General features: G+C 38.1%; 1 protein-coding gene across 8 annotated transcripts in view; it reads right to left on the bottom strand.

Annotated features, from left to right (window-relative positions):
• ryr3 (ryanodine receptor 3) overlaps positions 1 to 20,817 on the bottom strand; it is a 101,038-nt gene that overhangs the window by 1,723 nt on the left and 78,498 nt on the right. For 2 of the 8 annotated variants that reach the window (XM_051874139.1, XM_051874135.1), the window contains 45 exons: positions 20,670 to 20,785; positions 20,509 to 20,576; positions 20,287 to 20,408; positions 19,730 to 19,779; positions 19,579 to 19,639; positions 19,253 to 19,491; positions 19,068 to 19,149; positions 18,849 to 18,979; positions 18,335 to 18,652; positions 17,988 to 18,228; positions 17,715 to 17,802; positions 17,532 to 17,624; positions 17,211 to 17,381; positions 17,072 to 17,131; positions 16,858 to 16,992; positions 16,519 to 16,631; positions 14,862 to 14,961; positions 12,253 to 12,365; positions 12,107 to 12,158; positions 11,956 to 12,012; positions 11,172 to 11,271; positions 11,003 to 11,082; positions 10,838 to 10,914; positions 10,678 to 10,751; positions 9,337 to 9,354; positions 8,440 to 8,520; positions 8,057 to 8,145; positions 7,800 to 7,928; positions 7,614 to 7,718; positions 7,450 to 7,531; positions 6,063 to 7,366; positions 5,512 to 5,555; positions 5,269 to 5,434; positions 5,077 to 5,163; positions 4,732 to 4,932; positions 4,493 to 4,623; positions 3,276 to 3,318; positions 3,053 to 3,180; positions 2,915 to 2,975; positions 2,690 to 2,836; positions 2,465 to 2,599; positions 1,166 to 1,322; positions 939 to 1,003; positions 759 to 859; positions 579 to 630 (listed from right to left, as the gene is read on the bottom strand). In XM_051874139.1, the coding sequence (XP_051730099.1) occupies positions 579 to 630; positions 759 to 859; positions 939 to 1,003; positions 1,166 to 1,322; positions 2,465 to 2,599; positions 2,690 to 2,836; positions 2,915 to 2,975; positions 3,053 to 3,180; positions 3,276 to 3,318; positions 4,493 to 4,623; positions 4,732 to 4,932; positions 5,077 to 5,163; positions 5,269 to 5,434; positions 5,512 to 5,555; positions 6,063 to 7,366; positions 7,450 to 7,531; positions 7,614 to 7,718; positions 7,800 to 7,928; positions 8,057 to 8,145; positions 8,440 to 8,520; positions 9,337 to 9,354; positions 10,678 to 10,751; positions 10,838 to 10,914; positions 11,003 to 11,082; positions 11,172 to 11,271; positions 11,956 to 12,012; positions 12,107 to 12,158; positions 12,253 to 12,365; positions 14,862 to 14,961; positions 16,519 to 16,631; positions 16,858 to 16,992; positions 17,072 to 17,131; positions 17,211 to 17,381; positions 17,532 to 17,624; positions 17,715 to 17,802; positions 17,988 to 18,228; positions 18,335 to 18,652; positions 18,849 to 18,979; positions 19,068 to 19,149; positions 19,253 to 19,491; positions 19,579 to 19,639; positions 19,730 to 19,779; positions 20,287 to 20,408; positions 20,509 to 20,576; positions 20,670 to 20,785 (6,067 nt within the window). Of the gene's footprint in view, positions 1 to 578; positions 631 to 758; positions 860 to 938; positions 1,004 to 1,165; positions 1,323 to 2,464; positions 2,600 to 2,689; positions 2,837 to 2,914; positions 2,976 to 3,052; positions 3,181 to 3,275; positions 3,319 to 4,492; positions 4,624 to 4,731; positions 4,933 to 5,076; positions 5,164 to 5,268; positions 5,435 to 5,511; positions 5,556 to 6,062; positions 7,367 to 7,449; positions 7,532 to 7,613; positions 7,719 to 7,799; positions 7,929 to 8,056; positions 8,146 to 8,439; positions 8,521 to 9,336; positions 9,355 to 10,677; positions 10,752 to 10,837; positions 10,915 to 11,002; positions 11,083 to 11,171; positions 11,272 to 11,955; positions 12,013 to 12,106; positions 12,159 to 12,252; positions 12,366 to 14,398; positions 14,496 to 14,861; positions 14,962 to 16,518; positions 16,632 to 16,857; positions 16,993 to 17,071; positions 17,132 to 17,210; positions 17,382 to 17,531; positions 17,625 to 17,714; positions 17,803 to 17,987; positions 18,229 to 18,334; positions 18,653 to 18,848; positions 18,980 to 19,067; positions 19,150 to 19,252; positions 19,492 to 19,578; positions 19,640 to 19,729; positions 19,780 to 20,286; positions 20,409 to 20,508; positions 20,577 to 20,669; positions 20,786 to 20,817 lie in introns of all 8 variants that reach the window. The other 6 variants (XM_051874136.1, XM_051874140.1, XM_051874141.1 and 3 more) reach the window with 3 other exon arrangements.

Raw genomic sequence — 20,817 nt, forward strand, 5'->3', positions numbered from 1 at the left:
TCGTGTCATTCTTCCACAACATTAGCAAAGGTTGTCACCCAACAAGCAAAGTTTATCATTCATAAAGCAACGACCTAAAAATCTCTAGCAATACAATATTTACTTTTGTAAAAAATTCTTTACAAAACAAGAAATGAGTTTCCCCTTTTGTACAGATGGTATTGAAAGACTAACACCTATGTAGGCCCTAATTGTTTTGATAGCATTTTATTTTTTAGATTCAGAATCTATTTAAATTTGGTATTGCTAAAAAATATAGCAAATTACTGTCTTTTTCAGCTTGTATTATGTTAAGGTTTGAATTTAAGTTAACTGTTTTAAAAAGAGTATGTAATGTGCAATGTTGTGATCTCACTGTTTAGAGAGTTTTGAAAAAGTGTCCTACATATTGAGATATGGGTCCTAGCGACTGTAAAGAACTAAACTATAATATTTCATATTACAGTTTTGCTTAAAAAAAAAAAAAAAAACAGCCTTGTTGAGCATAATACTTATTACAAAAACATCTTACCAAACCCAAACGTCTGAACAGTATATGATCTTATATTCCGTTAATTTCAATTAGATTAGTAGATTACCTGACCAGTGTGTTCAGTCTCATCTTTGTTGATAAGATACATCAGGAAGAATCTGTTAAATAGGAATATTTGAATATTAAAATGTTAATTAGTTTATAAAGGAAGCATTCTAACAATGCAAAGGTTGTCATCAGATGACACATTGTATGGTGTAGTACATCATATAGAGGATTTACTTACAAATAGTTGGCCAGATTGTGCTCTTGTAAGGTATGGGTCTCAAAACCATGAGGGGTTCTGTCAAAGTAGTCATTCCCGATTCCACAGATGAAGCATTTTGTCTAGAGCGAAGACAAAACGTTAAAACAGGAACAGACTGCTCTATTTAGACTTCACAGGAGGACGTGTGACAGCACTCACCTCCATGTCCTCTTTCACCTGCTCCTGCTGGTCTCTCAACTCACCGAAGGCATCAATGATCAAGCCTGGTTTGAAAAATAAAAGCATTCACTATTATCTTGGTGTTCTGAAGATGCAAAATATTGAGTGTGAGGTTATGATCGTTTGGGTAGTTTTGCTGCTATTTAAGAGCAGTGTTAATATAAGGAGTTTAATGGGGCATGTAAATCATTGCAGTGCAGCAGTACCCTGAATGATGGCCAGCAGAATGACGATGACAAAGAAGAAGAAGGTGATGTCAAACAGGATGCGGTAGAGCTCGTAAGGGTCGCCGGCCGGGTCCTCGATTTCATCACCGATGCCACCGCCAGCTCTCACACCCACGTACATGTGGAACAGGTAGCACTGAGGATTCATAGGATTTGTTTTAGTTCTAGCAAAGCAGTTTAGGCATACATATATACACACATATATATATACACACATTTATTTGATCAAAAATATAGTAAAAACAGTAATCTTGTTGAATATTATTACAATTACAAATAACAGTTTTCTATTTTAATATATTTTAAAATGTAATTTATTCATGTGATGGCCAAGCTGAATTTTACTTCAGTCTTCTGAGTCACATGATCCTTCAGAAATCATTCTAATATGCTGATTTGGTGCTAAAGAAACATTTCTTATTATTATCAGTGTTGAAAACAGTTGTGCTGCTTAATAATTTTGTGGAAACCATGATATGTTTTCTTTTTCTAGATTCCTTGTTGAATAGAAAGTTGAAAAGAACAGTTTATTTGAAACTGAATTCTTTTGTAACCTTATAAATGTCTTTACTGTCACTTTTGATCAATTTAATGTGTCCTTGATGAGCAAAAGTATTCATTTCTTTAAAAAAAAAAATCTTACTGACCACAAACTTTTGAATGGTAGAGTATAATAATTAAATATAAAAGTAAAAAAAGGTAAAAACCAAGATTTAAAGGCACTTTCAATAGTATTTCCCTTTTTAAAAAAAAAAAAAAAAAGGATTTTTTTTTTTTATTGAATAGTAGGGAGTCTCCAAAGGGACAGTGATGGAAAAAAAAAATACAAGATGGGAGGAAAAATTATATGTAATGCTTTTATGTTCTCTCACGAATGTTTTGTGTTCCCCCAAGAAATGTTGTGTTCGCTCAAAAAATGTTTGTTCCCCCAAGAAACTTCAAGTTTGCTTGCAAAAAGTTCTTTGCGTGAAAGGCAGTTTCTTGGAGGAATGCAAAAGTTTTGAAATATATTTTTTCCTCCTATCTCAGATTTTTTTTTCCCACCACTATGTTCCTTTAAGGGCTCTGTAGAATAGTACTTTTGAAAAATATTAGGTCACATGACTTCCTGACTGTAAATTAATGCATTTCTGACATTTTGTGTTTGTGCAATAACGCACCCACACCAATAGTTAGTACAAGTCCAAGATGACTTCCAGATCATATAGTGTAAGAAAAACTTAGTACAGTAAATCTATATTCAAGCCCAGGGATCCTTTCCTCCCTTTCAAAACTCACAGTCATCATATCATCACACTTCATGTCAGGCGCATCCTCATCCTCGCTCTTGTTGTAGAACTTGCGGAAGAAGTTAAAAGCCACTACAGTGTATAGGTAGACCACAACAGCCAGGAGGCCCACGGTCAGCACCAGCTGTTTAAATCAAGAACGTATTTTCATCAGATTTGAGGTATTTTGGTGGTAAAGCTGTACTGCAGTCACCCCCTGCTGGTTGATACTTGCCTGTTTGCCATTGTGAGTCACAGAAGAGAGGATAGTCCTCAAGGTCTTGAAGCCCATGGCAATGTCCAGCAAATGAGCAGCAAAGAAGAAGTTATTGTAATGTCCCAGGATTGACATAGTGGTGTACCAGATCAGGTAGAGGAAAGACTAGAGATGAAAGACAAAACGTTATTGTCCTGGAATAGGATAATCTTCCTAATGTTTTCAAATTTGAACCGTACTCACGTTGTCCGTCATCACAACCCCCATTTTCCAGATGTGGTACTTTGTATCAATTGAGCTCAACCTGCAATTGAAACCAAAACATGACTGAATACTTCAATGCTCCTTAAAACCAAATGTTTTTGGGTCCTGTCAGCTCACCAGGACAGTAGGGAGGCTTCCTTCACCACGGCCTCTTCAGTGGGATCAAAGTCCAGAGCACTCTTATCCAGACCCAGGAGTTCAGCTATGCGCTCGGCCCCGTACAAGTCACCATATTTATTGATGACCTAACAAAGACAATGTAAATCAGATATGAAGACAGTCCACTGAATACAAGCACCATAAATGAGTAACATGACAAGTTTATTGTGATTCTGCTTACCTTCCTCTTAACAAATTTGTCCCAGTAATTGTTAGGGAAAGACCTGAAAGACAGGTAAGTTAGTTTCTAAGTACTCAAATTCAATAGATGTTAACAGATGCATGACAATAAATATTGGATGCTCTGAAGGATTGATGGATTGTCTTATACTAACAAACAGTATGTGGGTAAATGGTTCTATAGTGTGACAAATATGTTTAGTTTTTTTTTTTATCTGTGAAAATGTTTGATATGTATATTTATTGTAAATTCTAGTACATAATATCAACTTTCCAAAATATTCTATTCCATTGTACATACACTACCATTAAAAAGTTTAGGGTCAGATTTTCAAGATTTTTAACTTTGAAAGAAATTAATACTATTTTTATTCAGCAAGGACATATTAATTGATCAAAAGTGGCAGTAAATTAATGTTACAAAAGATGTGGTGTACTCTATGTGTATGTATGTGGTGCTAATGCACACTGTTAAAAGTACTGACAATTGCTATAGAATTTTTTTTTTTTTTTTTTTGAAACACTGACACTGTATTGTAAATGTAACATAAGTGACTGAATGAAAGGCCCTGTTTACACCCGGTATTAAGATGTGTTTTGGTCGATCAGATCAGAATTGGACGACACTAAATACACATGTAAATGCGGTCTAAAATGTTTTGAGCTTGTCCACTTTCAACCACTTCCAGAGGTAGTCGAAAACACATACAACCAGATTGCTTTCATAGTGTACACGCAAATGTGGTCAAATACATTCGAACAGCCACAAAAGACCACCTACTCTTCGCCTACTGACCTAATGCGTAAACATTATGGGAAGCACACTAGCCAGACAGGATTTAAACTTTGTCGGCTGAAGACCCAAGTTTGGTTTGAAGACAAAAAGCATACCAAGCAGGATGTTCTTTCACCATTCCTGATATCTAACACACATCCACAGTGTTTGACATGGTCTTGCTGCTGCTCTCTGTGTTTTTCCGTTGTCTCCGGGTCGCATTCATATGTAAATTGCATGAGCTTATTTCGTCCATTAGATCGCAAGATCTGAAAAAGCCCATACCCACCCATAAACCCTCCCCTCGAAGAAATCAGGACAGAAGTGGTTGAAAGTGGACAAAAGAGACAGAATCAAACACCAGGTGTAAACGGGAATGTGATCCGATTGACCAAAATCCATTGTAAACGGGGCCCAAAAAGAATGTCAAAAGTGTTTCTTACGGAGTTGCAATGACCAAACGATCCCACTGTCCTTTGATGTCATCATCAGACGGCTGCTCGGTAATATACAAACCATCAAACTCAAGCTTCCTCGCGATCTCCTTCTCCCGCTTGAACACGACTAAAGGAACCTACAGTGAGGAGAAAACAAGGTTACATGGACACGGCTGTGCAGCATCTGGCTTTGATGTACTCTTAATCCTGATAAATATAACCAAACTAGAGGAATCGGGATAAACCTTAAGGCAGTAATATCCAAAAACACAGAGCAAGGAGATGACTGTGTGTAGTATAGCCAAGAAAGTCAACGTGGGAGCCATGTAGCCAGTGTTCTCCTGAAGAATAAAGTATTCAAATCCTTCATCATCTTCATCACCGTCCTCCTCTTCTCCACCCCAGGATCCCTCCTCCTCTTCATCGTCATCGAAATCTCCAGTCACCTTTAGAGAGTGACAATATTCAAACGTGTAAAAAAGCAACTATAAAATTACCAAATAGGCAATTCAAAATGTTTTTTATACTTCAAATGTCTACTTCATATTTATAAGCACAATTAAAGTTAATAATTAATATTTGCAAGGCACCTTGTAGAAGAGCAGGATGAAGTTGATGGCAAAGGCCACAAACAGAGCCAAAAAACGAAGGTTGTAGAAATTACGAGCCAGGTAGTTCTACAGAGAAGAAGTAAACTTCAATTTTTCATGTTTGCCACTAAAACAACATTTCCTACAGGACAAAGAAGTTTAACTAAAAATGTGAATGAAGCTTTTTCTTACTAGGATTTTGGTTTTGTAGACTTCAAGCCCTGCAAAGAAGCTGGCCATGAATGCTGGAGCTGCTTCTTTTGATGAGCCACGTTTGGCTTTTGGAGCTGGTTTTGCTGCTGCTGGTTCCTCAGGCGTTTCCTCTTTAGCCTTGTCTTCTTTCTCCTGGTTCTCGGTGCTAAAAAAACATTGCCATGTCAGAACATTTTGACAAAGAAATGATAAGACAATATCTTATTACAATAGTCAACTTACTCAGCTTTCTCTGGCTCAGATTCTGGCTTCTCTGCTGCTACTTTCTGTGTAATAAAAAACAAAATACTTTGGCAAATCTATAAATTGTATGAAACACTGCAGTGCATCACATTTGTTTCAAATATTAAAATAAGAGAACTAAGTCTGAGAAGCACCATATTTATGTTTTAACAGGAATTAAATTGAGGCTTTAAGGGATAAGTTCAATGGGGTTGTGCTGTTGTTTAAAACATGCCAACTGTTCAGCTGACAAAACATCTTTCCAAACACCATTCACTAGACAAAAACTCCATAAAACAGTTGTGAAAATTACATGTGATCTAGAAACTTAAACGCTATTGTAAAGACTGCAAGTCTATCCCAGACAGCAACATAGTGTCGGCCAAGATCCGGCCCACATCTAGCCCGTGTGGAATCCACATGAACCATATGTGGGCCAGATCTGGTCCAACACTATGTTTCTGTCTGGATATCCCTCACAGCCTCATTTTCATTTGCGTAAAATTCAATTTGGTGTCTACAATGACTAAAGTCGATATGTAGATACAAACCTGACTTTTCTTCTTCTCGGCAGGGGCACTAGCCTCAGTCAAGACTTCACAGACATCGCCCAGACCAGGTTCTGCTCCATGCTTGCCTTCTTTCTTTACACTAGAATTAAGTAGATCCATGATCATATCTGCCTCCAGCTTCTCAGCACCAGCACCGGTCATCTGTACCATATCTGCCGACACCACCAGCTCACTGCTCTCAGTTTTTTCTGCTTCCAGTACATCGCCATGGATCCCAAACTGTGTTGGATCAGGCATATTACCCAAAATATCTGTCACTTTCATGTTTTTAGCTCCCTCTACAAGACCCCCTCCAAACATGGAGGACCAAATAATATGGAAGAACCCGAAGATGATGCTGAAAATGCCTTTGAAAAACCCGGTGAAGAGCATCCAGAAGAAGGAGAAGAACCCTGTGATCATTTCTCTGATGGTCAGCTTTTTGAATTTTTTAAACTGCTTCTTCATACTCTTAAACGTCAGCATTTGACGGAAATTAGTCATGCTCTTCTTCACAGAGACACAAGCTGCCGTGAAGGCCGAGGCGGATTCAAGAGATGTGTCTTCCTCCTCAGAAAAGCCTTCAAGCAGACTGTGCACCTCTTCATCTTCATCCTCCTCAGGTCGTTCTGCGGCATCTGGCTCGGAGATCTGAGAGGCCAACTGCATCTCAAAGATGGTGTCCTCACAGAAGTTTACAAATAACTCCATCTTCTCGCTCTCACCGCCTTCATTGACCACATCGAAGATGAACTGCCGTTTGGACTCTTTGACTTGAGGCTTCTCCCACTGGGTTCTGCTAGACTCGCTGATCTCAAAGTAAACTCTCTCAATCCTTTTGGCACCGCCCATGATCTCAATACGGCCCAGATACGGCTCAAAGTAATTGAGCACGCTTTCAGCCAGGTCTAAGAAGGTGGACAGGCGCGAGTCGTGAGGCATATGTTCTGATAGGTTAGTGAGAAGCACGGCCACGTTGAAGCCGATGTCTTTGGCTGGTTCATGGAAGCGTTCCACAAACTGCTCGTAGTTGAACATGTCATTTTCATCTGCCTCCACACAGGAGAGAAGAAACTCGATCTCAGACTGTGTGTATTGCTTCTGGCTCTCCATAGACTTATGGAACTCCTTCTTGGATATAACGCCTTTGCAGTCTGGGTCATACTCCCTGAAGTTATCAGATGTAGTGAGGTCCTTCAGTTTAAGGAACATGTCGAAGAACTTGAGGATCATTTCCACATTGCTGGAGGACTCCACTAAAGTATCGACCATCTGCTTCCCGATAGTTCCATTCACCACATTACCTGTAACATGCAGTTGATGCATTAACCATTGCTAGTCTCTCACTAGCTCCACTGTGATGTTTGAAAGTCCAATACACTCTCACCCTCTAGAAGAGATAACATCATGACCACCATATCCTTCTGCAAATCCATCAGTTCCTTCAATAACTCAATTTGACTAGAATCCTGAAACAAATGGACAATATTCAGTTTTGAGAGGCACGATCTTTGGTAAGAGCTCAACATTAGCGGTGCCCTGACGGGTTACCTGTGACAGTTTCATTTGCATGTTGGCGAAAACATGCAGAAATCCGACCACTGCATCCCACAACCTGCTGTGTGCCAAACTCTGCTGATTCCCAATACAAGGGCCCTAAAAAGAGGAAATACAGTATTATGTAATGCAGACATCCATTGAAATCTAACATGTGCTGGTGTAGAGTGTATAAATTACCTGAATGTACTCAGTGAGTGAATTAAAGATTTGTTTGGCTACTGCCAAAGCTTTGGAGAAGTTAAGTTGCCCAGCTTCATCCATGACATCTTTCCCAGAGTAATACCAGTAGAAATCACTTATGGATTCCTGGTGGTGAAAACAAGCACAACCAATACCAGAGACTGAAGTTGAGTAGATTAATGAGGATTTAGAGCTATGTTGTTCTCATATATAAGTTAACACATCTACATATGTATTTAGTTTTTTTGTTTTACTTGTAGACGTAATAGGTAGTCCACAGTGCTAATGATAATGTTGACTGTAGTAGTGTTTCCAGTCTGTGTCCGCAAGAAGTTTTGGAAATCTGTTGAGGGAATTTAAAATGGAAAAAGGAAAACAGTAGAGAATAGGCAGCGAAGCATAGTTAAATGGGCTGTTTTTCTGTGAAATCTTAATTCTTGATATATTTGTAATGCCTTGCAAACCATTGTTTTTCTGTAACATTGTGTTTATTTAAATGTGACGTACAGTAACGCTATCTAGCTGGCTAACATAGGTTTGGAAACAGTTAGAATGGGTCATGGAGTTATTTTTTTAATTGCCGCAAATTAAATATAATACTATTATTATTAAAAATAATAGAAATTACAAGTCTTACCATTATTGTGGCCCTCGCACAGAAGTTGCAAAAACCTGAATAGATCCTTTGTAAACTCATCATTTTGAAGTACTTTGGAACCTTAAAACATGACAGAGAAATGTAATTATTTCTGGGCCATATGGTTAAAGCAAAACCAAATAACAAATTTACATCAGTCTCAAGCAAGCAGATGACTAGCACATATTTTGGGAGCTTGCTTCACTTAGGATGAGGAGCTTTAGATTGCAGGCTCGCAACTGCATCCCAAGAGCTGACTGGAAAAAGAAAAGCTTGTCGATTAATACACAGAAATGGCAGAAATTTCAAGAAGCTGGGTTAGTGAGGTAACTTTCACAAGGATGGTGTACAGTATATGCTGGACATACAAACAGATTATACTTACTTAATAATAGTGCCATATTTTGTCGATTTTAATTATTATATACTGCACACATACAGAGGAGAACCTATTGTATTTATTATGTTCTACACAATGTCATACTTGTGAAAGTTAGTCATGTAAAGAACCAGCTTTGTGAAATAGCCCCAGATTCACAGCATGGCAAAGCTCTTTGCTCATTTTGTAGATGTGGTCTAATCTTTAGCTGAGTGTACACCTTTTTTAACAGGTATTAATCTTTTTCAACAAAGTATGAGTACAGAAGATTCATAATGTTCACATGGAAGATAAAATGTTCCCATTGAGTGAACTAGTTTAGTAAAGGGGTTAGGTAAATAAGCCTGGCTTTAGTCTTAGTTCTATCTTAATTTTGTGTCAGCATGCATTAGTGTCTAAAAGCCAGCACCGAAGAGTAGTGCATTCATATCACCAGTAGCAGGGGAGGAGAAAAGTTTCAAGAAATGGTGACATGCCAGGGAACAGCATTAAGAAATGAGTAGCTAAACTTTATTTACCCCGCTCTCTCATGTTGACTGCAATCCAGTATAAAATGATGGAAAACAAACAAAGAGAGCAGACATAAGCAAATGGAGAGAGACTGAATTTCAGAAAGAAAAAAGAAGAGTCATTGAACTTTTAGTGAGAGGATGGACATGCAGTTACAGATGTAGACAGAGAAAGACTTCAGACGTGTTTCATGGAATTTAAGACCTTTGGTTTTTAATTAGATGCAATCCATAACAATGCAACTAAATTTGAACCACATAGTGTGTAACACTACAGCAAACTATTCACTAGGATTGGACAAGGCTTTATTTGTTTAGTTGTGAGTACAGAGTCATCCTGCCAAATCAGTAGTTAAAGAAGGTGTTAGTATTATTTGCAGTGCAGTAGTTTCGATCATGTTCTGTATCATACTTGATATCTGATGCCTTTCATATAATATCCGATGCCAATGGCAGTAATATGGCTCATAAAATAAAGCTATTATGTTAAACTCATCAGGCCTTTCAAGAATATGTCTAGATTAAATTTCACCACAAGGGTTAAGGTTATAAAATATTTTGTATAAAGTTGTATAAAAAAACTGCTAGCTGTATAAAATACTTTTTCATTACAGTTTAAATTAAATAAATAAATAAATAATATAAATATAAATATATAATAAAATATATATAAAATATATTAAATAATGGAAATTTTTGTTCCACTGTTTAATATTATTTTATTTATTTATTTATTTTTTAAATCTAGACGAGTAATTCATAGTAATTATAATCTAATGAGAAAAAACGTTGGAAATAATAAAAATTGCAAACATCTAGACGGATTACAGTATGGGGGATACTTGTCAAGAAAATAATGTCCACAATGCAATATATATAATTAAAAAAAAAAAAATAAATGTTTCATTTAACCAATGTTGACATTTCTTTATTTTTGTGCACAGCATCATCACACCACTGTGGTCCTTCATTTCACCTTTGAAGATGAAGCCCTTTAATTACTGCATAATAAAACATTTAATGTTAATGGCATCCCATAGACATTTGACATTGCATGAGAAGAATACTGCAACTTCCGCTGTTGCAGTGAATCCATGTACACACAGTAACAATGCACTTCACAAAGTTATGAGTGTGTATCATTTGCCAGCTAGCCAAACAAAGGACCAGAACTGGTACCACTTTCAATCCTGTACAGTACTTAAAAAAAGGCAAATATACTCTGCATATACATAAACACAAAACTTATGTCTGTTTTGTAGTATAATGGCAGTAAATATATTATGCAGATGTTGTTATCAAATACATTAAAAAATTGCAAATAGAGAAAAATAAAGCTTATTGGCTTACTTGACCCCTCTTCAGTCACCATTCCAAGACTCTCTGCCTTATTTTGCCTTTCAAATGCATTCAAATCCAGCACACTGCCAGAGGTATAGAGAAACAGTTAAAATTAATAATCACAGTAGGGCAAAATGGATAATCAGTGCAGGTCTATGTTCACACCCACCTGCAAGACATCATTAGTCCAGATAAACTTTTAAAGAAGCCGGCATCTCGCTTCTCCTTCAAATAATCCAGCATTTTCTAAAGAATTATAAATTAAAAGTATTTACTGAGCTCAGTATCCCCTGTGGGACAAAACTAACATGATCTGCCCAGTCAAGCTCTTTACCTGCTGGACAAGAACATTGCCTCCATTTAGGATAGAAATACCCAGTTTTAGGGTGTCAGTCACCATAGGACCAAGTCGGCCTGCAATCAAACAAATGCTGCTATAGAAAATCAAATGGATTAAGAAGTTTGAGATAGCAAAAGCGGGTCAGAAATAGAGAAGTGTGTACCTTTACTGGCACTGATCATCTGTAGCACCATTTCAGCAGCCCCACGGGCATGAAGTCTAGCCTGCTGGTACAGAATCTTCTGCTTCTCCATTTCTTTTTCCTGTGAGAAATGACAAAAGCATTAAAATTTACCACATTATTGCTTACAGTTCATGAAACATCATATGCATTATTTTTACTCCAAATCTTTTTATTGGTGTTTTGTGTGACAATAAGGTAAACAGTACGACATTGTCCATTATTAATCCCTTCCATGATCCCCCCATTCCAACTAACTCTAATAGACAAGAAACAAGTAAACAAAGAGAAAAGGTAAAATAAAATTAAAATTAACAAGGTCCTTCTAATAGCTGACAAATATTATTATTATTCAAATTATTCAAAAAGGGATCCCAAGTCCTATATAAAAGGATTTAAGTGAGCCAGAGAGCAAGCATCTTAACTTTTAAGTCTAATACAGTAAAAAATGTCCTGTATCCACCTGTCATGTGTCATGCTTCCACTTTAGAAGGATAGCCCGTCTGGCCAGGATCGTAGTAAAAGAAACAACCTTGCTTTTTAAGTGTGTCAAATACACTGAGCCAAAAAGTTTCAAACTGCGGACATGTCCAAAACATATGCAGGTGGTTGGCAGGTGAAAGTTTGCAACGGTTGCAAAAATTTGGCCAACTGGGCATTGGTTAAGTGTGAATGATATTTTACACTGTAGTAAACCATGCTTGGTCAAATGGAAGAGGAGTGTACCTGTTCATATGACTTATTTTTTAATTCAGGAATTGAATACCTCAAAAGTTTTTTCTTTTCCCTCCTCTTCCTCTTCTTCTTCATTCTCGGCACAGCTCTGTAAAATAAAATATTGACTGATTGAATATTGACTCTTTAAAACAATTACAATATAATTTAGAAGGATTAATTTGATTAAATACAACACTGACTTTTGCCATCATGTCAGCATATGCAATATAGAGAGGATCCTCTTCTAGGAAACTACAGAAACACAAACACAGTCAGTTGTTTAACCAGTATTGAATGAATACATATTTACTTCAAAATACTTTACAGCACATATATGAAACATCACCTTCTCTCCGTCAGAGCATTGTGACTGAAGTGAAGGATGAGCTGATGAAGAGGGTCTGGCTGAACTTCAGCTTGCTCTTCCTCTTCTTCCTCTACCACAGTCATATGACTTTTCTGCAGCAAGAGCCACTGAAGTTATAAACACTGCACTTCCCACGATCTGTTGATCACCAGTTTTCTCTCTAACTCTGTTTAACCCCAGACAAGCAAATGTGTACATTTTTTTTACTATAATCAAAGGTCTAATTTTATAAAACTAGGTTTATTTGACAACTGTCATTTATATTTTTATAAGCACACGCACCAGTCAGAAGCTAAATAAACCAAATGACAATGCACTAACACACTCTGACACTTCAATCACCCTCTCACTCAAGCCATGCTCATCTGTTCTATTACCAGTGTTTTGCTAAATTCAGAATTTAAGAATTAGCTCCCTTTTAATTAATGAGTGTGAATTAATGACTTCAACTGGCCATGTCCTAATGGGAATTTGAAACTGGAATTACAAGAAAAGGAAATTATTGAATTGCAATACAAAGAAATATAACATAGTCACACAGCATAGGTATTTCATGTGTCCAACACAACAAAAAAAATTTTTTCAAGAGCAGATCACTTCATGGTGTCTGACATTTTGAACAGGTAAATCATAGCAGTCTGGCAAATAAAGTATACATTAAATACATTAAAGTCATCATTGTCTATTATCTAATGTTTCTGGAAATATCTCATATTGCGTGTGTGTGATAATGTTTATGGATAATGAAATTTATTAAAAAAAAAAAAAATCTATGAATTTCTATAAATTAATTCCAATTCCACTTCCTTACAATCAAATTATAATTACTTTCAGCATCTTGCTTAACTTTTTAAATTTAGGAGCTAAATTCTCAATTCTAAATGATGCACAACCCTGAACAAATTACTTCTACATGTTACAAATCAAACCATTACATCACATACATAAAAAAACCTCAGTAAAAACACTACATAAAATCTGTTCTCCTCACTATGAGAATAAACATGAAATAAACACGTGACACTTTATGCAAATTTCATTCCAGTCATTTTCAGCATTACGACTCCAATACTTTGCTTCCTGATCTTGTGACAAGGAGCTACGGATTTAAATTAGACATGCAGTTATTTTACCACAAAAACACATTTAAATGTAATCAGGATCAGTGTCTCTCTGTTCAGGTCCCGTGAAGCCACTTTAAATCAACATTTTAAAACTTTAAAGAAAGAAACTACTGTTATATTACTTTATTTGGATCAGACATGCTGCACAACTGGGTCAAATTTGTTGGATACTGAACGTCCACTGGGCCTCAGCTGAGAAACACTTGTTCGGATGACATAGTGGTCTGAGCATGGTCAATGGGGTCTGGATGGATGCTCCAGAATTACACAAGGACCAATGACCAGCTCAGGATAAACATGCAAATTCACATGGAGACACACGGCAATGCAAATGGCTATGCAGTGTATGTTAAGTGTTACATACTGATGTAAATGTACTTGTTTCATTATTAAACAAATATTAAGTATTACTAAAAGGGTGTCTTGACAAGATTTTAATAATGAGCGCCCAATTATCAATGTTTACAATTAATAATGATAATACGAGTTATGTTAAATACTTCATTAGTGCTTAAAATATTTCTAGCTCATTAATGAATAAATGTATTCTTATTTAAGACGCACAAATCAGGTGGGTCGATTTAGACCGCAGACTAAACTTTAGCTGAGACATGATCTCTACATGAGGTGAACATGCCACCGACTCTCACAACAGAGACTTACGAAAGAAAGACGACACCCAAAGAACAAAGCAGAGCGTCGCGGGGAACGTCCGCCCCTCTTACCACAGCTGCGCTGAAACGGACTGCTTTTCTAGTGAGATGGCGGGGACTGAGGCTCAGCCGAAAATCATGCATGCCTTGGCTGCTGTGCCTCGGTCGGTAGTGTGTCACGTAACCAGCAGAGCTGAACACAGGCCAGGATGAGTACATGAGGCGGGCAGAGACGTGCTCCCGCGCCTGAGCAGGCACGGTGCTGGCCGCAGAGCATTCGGCCGCCGAGAAGGCACCAGCGGGCACACACAGCACACGGGGCAGCGCTGATGCCAGCCCGGTACTTACTGCCAGGTCCTGCACTAGCTTCTCCTCAAAGGAGTACTCCTCTGTCTCTATCCAAAGTCTCTGATAGCCACTGAGGAAGAGGTTAATTGAGCGATGCCTGAGGAGTGGGGGGGAGAGGGAGGTTAAGAGGAAGATGAGGGAAGGAGGTGCATTCTGTGATGTGGGAGGAAGATGTACAGTCCATGGCCTGATCTGACTGGTCACCTTAATGAGGACGTCCATGAAAGCACAGCTACCATCTAAATGATCATTGTTGTATGAAGACTTATCACAAAGAACTTATCCAGGTGAAGAACCTTCCACCCACCCTGTCGCTACATAAAGTTAAGAGACCCGTTGGAAACGGAAGGTGACCATTCAGAGTGGCGGCGCTAACTGTATGCTTGTGCTCAGCCCTTAGCTTGGAGAATGGAGGAGGAGGAGAAGGAGGTTGGGATCATGAGTTCTCTTAGTCTCACATTACCGTTAGCATGGAGAACAGACGGTCAAAGCTGGAGGTATGGTACACCTTTTCCAGCCAAACGTACCGATAGCCATTCAGGAAGTAATTATTATTTTTGTATCTGAAGTGTGTTATGGAGACAATAGAAAGGGACAGGTTTTAGGAGGAGGAAGAAAGGAGCATGGAAAAACACCAATAAAAACACATTTAAACAGAATGACACTAGAGCAGGGGTCTCTAACCTTATTTCATTTGAAAGCTACTTTTTAAAAATGAAAGTGGCTGAGAACTACTCATGTTATACAATACTTAAAACTCTTAAATAGTGTATTATAACTCTCAAATGAACAATCAACTGATATTCACCGGAAAGAGTTTTTGTATATTGATACAGCTCTGCACTGATAAAATGATAAACCTCACATTTCAGCCTTTAAATATTTTTTATGAAAAGGATCTTAAAATGATAAATTTAATTATAGGCATTTTATCTGCTCCATAAACAATTCATAACCAATTCTCCATAGGTTACCTGATTATCCGAAGAGTTGAGATTATTAGAATTCACATTAGCTTATTTTTATGACTGGTTAAAATTAACAACAAACATTTGATCAGATTTTCACATTGGTCTTAACAAAAACACCAGACAGACTGAATGAAAATGTAAATCCACTCTCTGACAGTAGGCGGCGCTCATGGAAGAGCAGAAATAGAGCTGTTTCCCAGGTAACCTCTGTAAACAAAGCAGCACTGTGCTCATAAACACTACTTTATTAGGTATTACACGGAGGGAAGATGAAAAGCAAATGCCATCGAAACCTTTCTGAAGACAGGTGATTCCCCCTTAGAGATACATTCATATAATTGATTTATTCATACATTCTTTCATATAATTTCTCTCAGCACTCTAACTTTGCTTAATTCTGAACAATATTTACCACATATTTTTGAGATCACAATAATCAAATACGGTTTTAATACTACTTAAAATATGAAAACGGTAATATTTGTCTTTAATCATCCTGATCCAAACAACGAGTGCATCTCAAACAGTTCCCTAGCTTCCCTAGGTCGTAAATCAGTATATCGTGTACACTAATTCAGGCACTGGTAAGGACAGTAAGGACCCTGGCTCACTACACATTGGGACGCAGATGACTATTTCTAACAGCACTTAAAATAGCCGAATCCCTGATCAGTGCCCTGACTACTAACCTAGGGAGCTGACACTAGCTAATCCTGCCTTGTAGCCAAATAAGTGTGATGATGTGCTTGACTGTTTGTTGGTTGTTATTCTGTTATATTGTAATTACATCTGCATGTTCATAAATAAATAAAAAAAATAACCTCACGGCCGATATGTCAAATAAATACTTAGCTCAGTCTATATTAGTCTATATTAGCTGACTTTGACTGGATGAAAAGTATGTCTTGGCGAGCTACAGTACCTCCAATCAGGCCACGAGCTACTGGTAGCTCGCGAGCGACGTGTTGGAGACCCCTGCACTAGAGGGAGTAAAGAATGCATTCAGATGCATTTGGAAGGAAGGAATAGCTATCAAGGAAACTTTTCAGAAGTATCTAATGTCCATTGAGTCAGTACATGTTAATGCTGAATGCTGTGAATGTATATTGCAAAGTTGGAATTTTAATACAAAGGCTTCCAAGGACATACCTTGGTAAGTTGTAGAGTGGTGCCATGCGGAAACAGGCCACCACGGCACGCTTTCTTTGCTTTGACAGCAGCTTCTGAAACACCAGCTTCTTGTTCCTAAGTGGCTGCTCAACCTGAGAGTGAAATAAATGTAGTATAGAATATGTAGAATTTAACATTAGCCTAGATTAATAAATGCTGTTAAGGTGTTTTTATTGTTAGTTCATGATAACTAATGCAATAACTAAAGTTAACTAATTGAACCTGTTAAGTGTTACCCAATAAACAAGGTTGTTCAACCGGTCTAGGCAGATGAGGAATAGGTGGATTGGGTGGATTTCATTTTTATGGCTATTGTACCTGTTCAAGGTAGTAGACAGCAGCGGAGATGCCCTGAACTCTCTCCACATTTTGCTCTGGGTCTGGAGGTCCCTCACTCTTCACCACAACATCTTTATAGAGGTTCAGCTGCCACTGCACCGCTGGATCTGCAGACTGTGACGAGACAAGAAACACCAATAAGCCAATGTCAACATTTCAGCATCTAATCATGTATGCATTTGTTTCTCCAGACCTTCTCCTGAAGATGGAGGTTCTTTCTCAGGTAATCCTTAACCTCATCATCTGTGTCTTTCTGTTAAAGGGAGACATTGTTAGAGGCTTGTTGGAGATCACTTATAGAGCATAATTAAGACAACAACACATACACTCACCAGACTATAACGGATCTTGGCGAGGGAAATGAGCTCCTGGTCTCCAGGAGTGCACATGTTCAGGCCAATGGGCAGCATCTTCTTGTGAGCTGCTACAATAAGGGAAGTCTGGATGGAGTACAACTCTCCTCTTCTCCTTTTTCCTCTCCTCTCTTGGTCCTGACCTCCAGACTGCTTTCACAAAGCAATATCTTAAACACATGGCTCTATAGCTCTTATAATAGCTTTTTGTTTTCATGAAAATGTGTTTACTGGGTAATTAGCTCACAGCTTTTGGGTCCAATTTATTATAGCTAACAATTACTTTATAAACACACTTACTTTTGACATCTTTGTCTTGCTGTCTCCAGTAAGGAATGCCAGGTTGTTAATTTCATTTTGCACCACAAAATTTTGCTCTTCCCTTTTAAAGTTCTATTAACAAAGAGCAGAAACAACTTTTGGAAATCTTGAAATATTTGCAGGTCTTTGAAATTATTATTTGGAGCAATACAGAGAACTTACATGAGATTTACACCAAAGGATGAAAATCTCTGACACCATTTTGAAAAGTTCATTTGAATCTGAATTTGGTTCCTTCAGCCATTTAGATCTAGATTGTCAAAAGACAGATGGTCATTGTTTTGGAAAGCTGACGTTTTATTTTTTCTATATTCCAGAAATTGGACTTTTATTTAATAAACAACTAAATAAAACCATAATGAATAAAAATACTCTAAAAAGCCAAAACTGGAAAAATTTTAGCAGTTCGCACTTAGGTCATTACATAACAAATACCTGTTGTTGTCCACATAACGAATGAGCATTGGATAGAAGGCATACAGATCCCTGCAGAGAACAGCAAACTCATCCAGAATCTGCAGTTCAGCTTCCTGAGTGTCTGCCCTGCTTTCAGCCCTCAGCAGCTCCTCCTCAGCCACTATCTTCACTGTCTTCTTCTTCAGTTTCTCCAGTGTTGGCAGGAAGTGTGCTCTCAGGAGATCTGCGCTAGCCTTGCTAATGATTGGTTGGGTGTATACTACATAGGAGGGAGTTTACAGATATTTGAGAATCGTCCTGATATTTTGCAATCAACCTGTATCAAAGCTGGCTAATCATCATTTCCAATTCAACTTCACCCTCACCTGCAAGCCTTTTCATCCAGGGGGCATTATCAATGCCAAGGTTGTTATTGAGAATCTTGAGGATATTGCCCAGGATGAGGCTGAGATGCTCAGATGTGACAGTTGTGCAGCAACTGGCACCAGCTGGGGAGTTCTCTGGACCTTTTGCCCACCAGTAAGACAGGTAGTTACACAACATGGGCAGGATGACCTCGATGACCTGTGGCATCTCTGTATAGCGTGCTCCAGATTCAGAAATGTCACCAATGTCCTTCATTAGGCCATCTAGATGAGGCATCTCAGGACACATCTCATCCACGGTGTCTGGCATGCTCAAAACTGTAAAACATTCAATATTACGGCTGGGAGTTTTACAAATCATATTTTTCCTTTAAAAAAAGTAATATGCCATTGTCATCAAAAGACTAATTGGCCTATTATGACTGGCTGCAAATGAACCATATTTTCATTGTATGGTTTCTTACTGAATTCCAAATTATTTAAAAGAGTCTCAGATCCTGCCAAATATACTCACTAGCTCGTTCTCTTGGTGTCTTGGTGTTGAAGACAGATTGGGGATTGTACACATTTAGGTGGGGTTCCAGGAAAGCAACAGGCATGGCTCCAACCAGAGTAGATAAACATTCACCCAGTGCGGGAAGCTGTCTGTAAAAACCCAACACAGTGGTCTCAGTTTCAAGAAATGAATAATTCCCTCAGAAAAAAGTTCCCTCAGAAATAAAGTTTTTTGTACTTTTCCACATAAATGTTCTTGCCAGTGCCCAAAGAGTACAGGCTGGTAAGGATGCGATAGCAGGACAGCTGAATGTCATCCACTGAAACATACAATGAAAAGTGTTTGAGGAGTTTTTTTAGCTACACTGGTTGCACTGTATGTTTTTGATTAACTAGAAATAACTAACATCATTTCTCACTCACATAGCAGCTCTGCTCCAAACTGGTGTTGGGTGATATGCTGAAAAAGAACCGTCAGGATGGGCAGCAGGGCCACTGAGGTGTAGCTGATGATCTGGGTAACGCCCTTCATCTGAGTGCGTGACTGACCCAGCTTCCCCAGCTTCAAGTTCTCCAGAGTCTTCTCCAGATCTTCCGCTGCATTCTCAAAGAACGTCCTGACACCAGCCTTCACCAGCTCTGAGCCAGACTTCATCACAGTCCTACGGTAAGAACAGAATCAGATCAAAACAACTGAGACATCAACCACCATTGACTGATTCATGTTGCACTGAGATTTTGCTCACTACCTGAAGTCCAGTGAGCGTGACAGGATGTGTAAGCAGCTCACCATGGTGGATGAGTCACTTCCTGAAAGAACAAAATCAGTGAAATGAGGTACGCCAGGCAAAATGAACCTTCATTTTTTTTAAAGAATTTGAATGCTTTGAGATGTCTTACCAAAGAGTGAAATCCTATGTCTGACAAGGGCTGCCAGCTTACAGAAAAGACTAAGGAAGAATGATTCAAGTTATTATGACTATACATAAAACAATCCTTGCGTCCAAAAATGCACACTTCCCTGCTATGCAGTATGTGAAAAAAATATGTATGTCAAATGAGTAGGATGTGTGAATCCTCAGTATTGATGAAACACCCAGATGATGTAATTGATCTACTGAATTTATATTGTGTGCAACCAACTGATGCTGTGCTGTCCCATAATGTCACAGGAGCTGATGAGCCTTCAGATTCAAAAGTTAAAGTACAAAAAAAGAAGTCCATTCTTCACTTAATTCAGTATATACAGTACAGTGAATGAATGGGAATTCTGATATACTGTATCCTATATAGATTTGGAAATGTTTATACTAAGTTTATACTATTATGAGTTGAAAATTAACTAATCTGTTATTATTGCACCTTCTCAGGACTTATATAATAAACATTTATAATCATATGGGTTAATATTGTCTCATTCTAAATAACAGAATTTGGCTTAGTTGTAACAGCAGCACCTGGTGATCATCTCCTTCTCTTTGTTGGATGCGTAGCCACTGCTGCTAAGGTTGATGTTGGGGGATGACAGGAAGTACAAGCAGTGGTTCTTGAAGTACTGGTCTATGAGGGGTAGCAGAACCTGTGTTTTTACCAATCAAGAGAAAAAACTTTTAAAAACTGACCTCTAACTCCCATGAAATATGAAGTTTTAAGACTGTTCTACATATGGTAAAAGCTACCTTAGCAAAAAACTTGATCTCTTGATCATGGGGAGATTTGTCTGTCTTCCCACTGGTAGCCATAGCCTCTGAAAATGTTATGCAAAGAAAACAACTGATCAACTTTATATGTTTGCAAACATATCAGTCTTTAATTGTTTATCTTCATCATCTTTGCTCACCAAGATGGGCGATGAACTCCTGTGCAGAATCTACATAACTCAAGAGCCTCTTGAGGAACTTAAAGGCAATCCTTTTTTCCATAGAAGAGGAATCTTGCTCCATGTCCTTCAGACCTCTGCATAGAGAAAAAAGCATTAATAAAGAGAT

The sequence above is a fragment of the Ctenopharyngodon idella genome, chromosome 20 (genome assembly GCF_019924925.1).
Source record: "Ctenopharyngodon idella isolate HZGC_01 chromosome 20, HZGC01, whole genome shotgun sequence".
In the NCBI taxonomy this organism is placed as follows: domain Eukaryota; kingdom Metazoa; phylum Chordata; class Actinopteri; order Cypriniformes; family Xenocyprididae; genus Ctenopharyngodon; species Ctenopharyngodon idella.